This window comes from Patella vulgata, chromosome 7, assembly GCF_932274485.2.
Source record: "Patella vulgata chromosome 7, xgPatVulg1.2, whole genome shotgun sequence".
NCBI lineage: Eukaryota > Metazoa > Mollusca > Gastropoda > Patellidae > Patella > Patella vulgata.
In genome coordinates, this window is record NC_065885.2 from 26,653,233 (window position 1) to 26,659,921 (window position 6,689).

Sequence of the window (6,689 nt, forward strand, 5' to 3'; positions counted from 1 at the left end):
TAGTAAGCGACAAGAAGCTCTTCTCTGTAACACCCCCGGCGTTTCACGGCAACTTAAAATAGATGTTCGGGGATTTACGTTGAACACCGAGTCTTTGCCTTTGGATTTCTGATCGGTTCGTGGAGGAATTTTGACTGATATCTTGCCATAAGAATTGAAATAAAGCGTTTCTTTCTTATCAGTTGTATGCATGTGAAGTAAAACTATATTGTGTGTTTCGAACTGTTCTGGATGGAAAGGTCAAGGTAAATGTCTGGTTACCCCCCCCCCCCCCCGCCCTCACCCCTCTTCCTAAAACTAAACAAAAGAGGGGAAAAGAAAGAAGTCATCTTAATGAATATGGTAGGTATAATGAACTACCGGCATGTATTGTTTGTGAAATGGCCGTCTGCTACAAAGTAAGTGATTGTCAGATTCGAATGCGCATAAAGAGAAATGAACGAGAGGGTGAACACTACCACTATTTGAAATCTTTTACTGTTGAAAGTCACAGTCCTGGCCAGAGAAATGTTTTTATTTTGAGAACGAAGTTAGTCATTTTAAATTAAAAGTGAGACCCTGGCGATAAATATAAAATGTTCAATTCAGAATCAAGCAATTGCAATGATCCCGAAAATAGTTCCAAAGATTTATGCCACTATTTTACATTGAACAGTCCATTTCTTGGGACAACATCTTAATTCTTCAAATGCATCTTTGGGTTTCACGATTTTACGAATAAGAGCAGGATATATTTCCATCAGAGCTTTGACTTTTTCTGGGGCAGCTTCGGTTATTTCGTCTTCGGGTAAAAATGGCAGGAACGCTTTCATTTGTTCTCTACATTCTGATGATAGTGGAATATTCCAGAGATCTGCTAATGGGGCTAGATTGTACTCGGCAAATTTTGTCATCGTCTGGAACCAGCAGTCCACTTTATCACCATCTGTTTTTAACTGAGCTGGTCGATCGTTATTTTCGTAATGTCTGAATGTCTTTTTAAAAACAGACCAACCAAACTGATGAATTATTTGTGCGTAGATAAAAAGTCCTATACCAGGATCGGACTGCCATTTTGTATATTCACACGAGTGTTTTATATGCTTTTGAGCTTTTTCTACTTTTGACTTCAACCATGGATGTAGCCATATCTGTCTTTTAGAAATGACATCAATAGCGTGTAGGGTGAATATATTACAAGTAACTTCTGTGGTTCCCGAGAATGTCCAAACAGGTCGCTGCATGTTGTGTCCTAGCTCATGAAACAGGCTCCAGTTACCCTTTTCAAGTAACTGTTCACTGTTGAGTAAAAAGGCGACGTTGTCCGGCTGTGCTAAATCTAAATGAGTAACAATAGGGTATCCAGAATGCATATGTCCGCCAGCCGGTTGAATATCTGTTACAATCCATTCTCTGTGTATTGTATTCGGGTCACTACCACGCAAATGATGATGTGCACGCACAACTAGGTCCAGTGTTTCCAAGGCGGGACTTGGATCCTCGATATTCCGAATGCTGCTTGAGGGCAAAGTGAGTACAATATGTTTCCCACAAATATCAGCCCACAGGCCTGGTGCTTGTCTATTCTCGTGCCAATTATTGGTTGTTTCTAGTCTTGTAAGGTCAAAATACGGCGCTTCTACAACATTCCTAACATGAAGAACTAACCGACCTTTACAACGCGGACTGCGGACATAGAGTAACCCTCCAAACGGAGTCCTTATCTTGGTTTCTCTGACCGTTATTTTAAATCTTTCTGTTATTATAGGCCAACGTTTCATTGATAACGAAGTATGAAGACGGTCAGTATGAGAACCTACTTGAATTTCCCAACCTGTATCCATTGACTGGTCGTTTAGAACTTCGATAGAAATGTCTTCTCCGGCACGTACATAAAAACCTGTAGGGTGACAGGCGTCAATCATAGATTCTATAATAATTTCCGTATTAACTCTGGGCGGATCAAAAGCAAAATCTCCTGGAAAGTTGTCAAATCCTGGCATTTGTGGCGGTCCATTTCCAGTTTTGTTGAGTACTTCATGCACGTAAATCGTTGACTTGCCAACTGTTGACGAAATCGGAGTTCTTTCAGTGGGTACATTGTCTTTGCCATTCTCAGCTATCATATTGCGCAACAGCTGACCACATGTTCCTACTAAAGCATGCAAGGATTTTAATGGAACCTCATTTATCTGGGACAAAGTTCGGCAACACTTATCTAGATGCATATTCTCAAGAGCGTGCTTCATGTGGTAAGATTCCGAAGCCACACAAGATGCAATCTGCATCCCATTTTCTGGACAACGAAAGTATCCATCTTGATAAAGAATGCCCACTTCTTCCAAAATACTATACAGGGGAACATCTTGAAGAGTCAGCCCAGGGTGAACTTGCAACCACCCCCATGGACAAATCGAATGAAGCAAAGCACCACCACTTTCTACAAACTGGTATACCATTTCGTCAGGAATATCCGGATTTTTACTCCCTGTCACTATAATTATCCGTGTACTGCTCAGTGTTTCAACCGTAAGACTTGTCAACAGTTTTATTTCGCTATTATTCACTCCTGTAAACTTTGTCAACCATAGTTTTATATTCTCATGGAATTTGACTATATCTAGGTGTTTGTTACTATTTTTACTTTTAAGCTTATGAATGTAATGCACATGACCTATTACGACTATTCGACCATCTCCCAATTCACCGGCAGCAACCCAGACGCTCTTTTGCTGTGGATTCAGAAGGATGGGTCTAGCTAGTTCTCCAAACACGACCAATGTACCAGGAACAGCTCCAATATTAGGAAGAGTTCTCACATCTTTCAATAAATCAGCACGCCATTGATCACCCATTGCATCTTTCACATCACCCATTCTAAAATTATACCAGTTTTCACAATTAATACACAAATTGAACCTTCCAGAAATAACTCAGCTGTATGATAGACATTGGTATATATGAAATGATGTATACACCAACCTGATAGTAGAAGAAAATACCAATTTGTAATTTTCTACGGCGGTAAATAGATTTAAATAGACCATTGCAGCTGTTACTCTGCAACACGTTTATCTTATCGACAATAATACAATACACTTCCATGTACTTGACTAAATAGACGAGGTTCGATTCTCCATTTCTTAAGACGGCAATATAGACTATTAGTTTTAAATATAATGCATTTGAAACACAATAAGGATATCTGTTAAGCGGCATGAAATGGAAATAATGCCAACACCTTAAGGCTCTTTATATAAGTCATCGCCGATATAATTATTTTAACATTGTTGATATTTAATAAAATTTATTATATTTCACTAAAGGTAAACCCCCGAAAGTTGTTTATTTTAGAAGGATGTCAACTTTCTACTAATGTCTTACTTCAGACTTTCTATGATTCGGAACACCATGCAGTGGTGGAGCTAGAGCGTGTTCCGCCAGGGTTATTCTTGAGTCTATCCACCCCCATCGACCCTCCCTCCAAATCACAGAAAAACAAACCACAATACAATACACATCAAAGTTCAAACATGCTTTCCAACAGTAAAAATTATATTCATGGAAAAATACAAGCGGTTACCATGCAAGATACGCCCACATTTTGCAACACAAGATGGACAGAGAACGAGCTAAAAAATAATCTAGGGTCATAATCCAGGAAGATATGGTCCGAAATGCACAAATATCAAAAGGAACCGAGATTAAAATTGTGACTTCTAGGGGGTCCACAACCTTGGTATTACATACCTTTACAGACCGATATGCGCAAATATCGAAAGGATCCAAGATCATTGTGATATAAAAATAAATTTAAAGTTTCACCAAAATCAGATCAAAATTGTGACCTCAACCTTGATATACCATACTTTTACTGCACTATTTGGTGATATATTTAAACGGTTTTTAAAACTGAATAATAGTTGTGACTAAAATCACGATATTTTTCGTACAATCAGGGGCCATAATCCGGGAAGTTACAGACCAATATTCGAACTCAATCATCATTATGATGTAATTACTGTGATATCTTTTAACCTTTTTTAAAAGCGGATAAAAATTGTGACCTCTATACGGTCCACAAGTAAAAACGCGAATTTTCGTACATTCAGGGGCTATAATCCAAAATGTTACCATCCCATATGCGCTAAAATCAAAAGGAACCAAGATCCTTGGGATATAAATATATATTGTAAGTTTCATTAAAATCGGATAAAATTTGTGACACCTAGAGGGTCCACAGCCTTGGTACTATCACATACTTTTACAATATTTGCGTACGATGGGTGGCCATTTTGTCGGGCAGTTTCGGTCCGATTTTCACGAAACTCGAACTCAACCGTCATTAGGGTGTAACGGGGATAGGTTTAAACAGTTTTGGAAATCGGATAAAAATTTTGACTTTTAGCGGGACTACAAGCTAAAACGCGAATTTTCGTACAATTAGTAGCCATCTGTCGCATGAAGCTATGGTTCGATATGCGCGAATATCGACAGAAACCGAGATCGTGGGGTTATAAACCTACATTTTAAGTTTCCTCAAAATCGGATAAAAATTGTGACCTCTAGGGGAACCTCAAGCTAAAGACGGGAATAGTATCTAGTCGTTCCAATGGCCGGGACGGAAAGCCGAAGTTTTGTGTCTTGGTGTAAATGTAGAAGAATCCTTGACAGAATTCGAAATAAAAGCAGACCGTAGCGTCACTGTTCGGGCACAATTTCCCACATAGCACACTGCATGGCGAATGTCGTGGCGTATGTCTGTATTTATTAGGGGATCACGTGGGTAAGAGGGTAAGACGCTGGCTCGCTAGCCTGGAGGTCGGGTGTTCGATCCCTGCATTGGCCGAGAAAGTTCATTCAGATTTTCCGGCGTGGTTTCCCCTTGTCAGTGATGCAGGAGGATAGAGGGCCTGACAAGGACAGCTGTCTAGTCGTTCGGATGGGACGAAAAACCGAGGTCCCGTGTACACATCGGCGTGCACGTAAAAGATCCCTTGGCAGTTGGAATTCGATATAAAGGTAGGCTGTAGCGCCGCTGCCCGGGCAAAATTTCCTTCATAGCACACTCTATGGTGTATGCCCGTCTACATTAGCCCAGGTTAGCAGCAGAACAGTAGGACGTTAAACCCCATTTCATTTCATTTCTGTATTTATTAGCCCAGTCGAAGCAGAAAGGTTTTAACCCCATTTCATTTCATTTACTATTTGTTCTATTACTCTCATATCCCCTAACTTTTAATATAAATTCGTCACGTAGTTCAGTGTGTGTACAAATTAAAGAGTGTAGAGTGACATTAAAGGTTACGGAAGATTAAATATGTATAACAACTACACTGTCACTCAAACATTTAAGATTATTTGTTCCATGGCTGGTTAGGGTTTGTAACAATTCTTGACTGTTTGCCATCAAATTTTGTAGATGATGACAGAAGTCTCCTACAAACACCGCACGAATGAAACAAACACTTTTGACCAGTCAGGGCAATGACAAGAGATCACATGACCGAGAAACGGAGGTGTGATTGGAATGCTTGTTCACGTTTGGGCAACTAGGTTTATGAAAAGAAAAAGTAAAACACCAGTGATTGCTCTTGCTGTTACCATTGGCATTTTATTCTGAAGACGTGATACTTTGTTATGCTATATAGCAAACATAGCACTTCTAATCGGAATATAAGTTTATGTCATTGTACTTCCCACGATGTCATCAATTCTGATTGGAAATATAAATAAGCGGTTGCCATTAAAGATGCACCCACATTTTGCAAGAGATGGCCAGAGAATAAGCTAAAAACGCGATTTTTCGTACATTCAGGGGCCATAACCCAGAGAGCTACCATCCGATATCCTCTTATATCGAAATGAACCAAAATCCTTGGGATATAAATATATATTGTAAGTCTCATTAAAATCGGATAAAATTTGTGACCCCTAGAGGGGCCACAGTTGGTATTACATACTTTTAAAATATTTGCGTACGAGGGGCGGCCATTTTGTCGGGCAGTTTCGGGGATAGGTTTGAACAGTTTTGGAAATCGGATAAAAATTCTGACCTTTAGCTAAAAACGCGAATTTTCGTACAATTAGGGACCATATGTCGCATGAAGCTACGGTCCGATATGCGCGAATATCGAAAGGAACCGAGATCGCAGGGTTATAAACCTACGTTTAAAGTTTCCTCAAAATCGGATAAAATTGTGACCTTTAGAGTGTCCACAAGCTAAAAGCGTGATTTTCCGTACAACCAGGGGCAATAATCCATGAAGTTACGGTCCGATACATGCCAATATCGAAAGGAACCGAGATATGTGCGATATAAACCTATATAGATGTATTTTAAGTTTCGTCAAAATCGGATAAAAAGTGTGACCTGTAGAGTGTCCACAAACAAAATGTGAACGGACGTCCGAGCGGACAGGAGCGACGACAATATACGTGAACAAGAAAATGTGGGCGCATAAAAACTAAATCAAATAATATAAAGTTTCAGATGATCTTGTTTAAATTTTCGTACATGTTCAATATTACCTCCTTGGATTCTGGTTCCATGGTGCGACTATTATCAGCTCGTTTCTGAAGCTATGCGTTAATATTTCAGATAAAAACACAACTGTAAACTGTTTCATAGACCATCCTATGTTAAGATTTTCTGAATAGTCTCTTATAATGATAGAACTCATTATTTGACTACGTGTTACCCTTCAGCC

General features: G+C 39.4%; 1 protein-coding gene across 1 annotated transcript; it reads right to left on the bottom strand.

Annotated features, from left to right (window-relative positions):
- Positions 1 to 317: 317 nt before the first annotated feature.
- LOC126827757 (TRPM8 channel-associated factor homolog) lies at positions 318 to 2,965 on the bottom strand. Its single transcript, XM_050557276.2, has one exon. The coding sequence runs from the start codon at positions 2,853 to 2,855 to the stop codon at positions 630 to 632; it is 2,226 nt and encodes a 741-aa protein (XP_050413233.1). The 5' UTR covers positions 2,856 to 2,965; the 3' UTR covers positions 318 to 629.
- Positions 2,966 to 6,689: the final 3,724 nt, after the last annotated feature.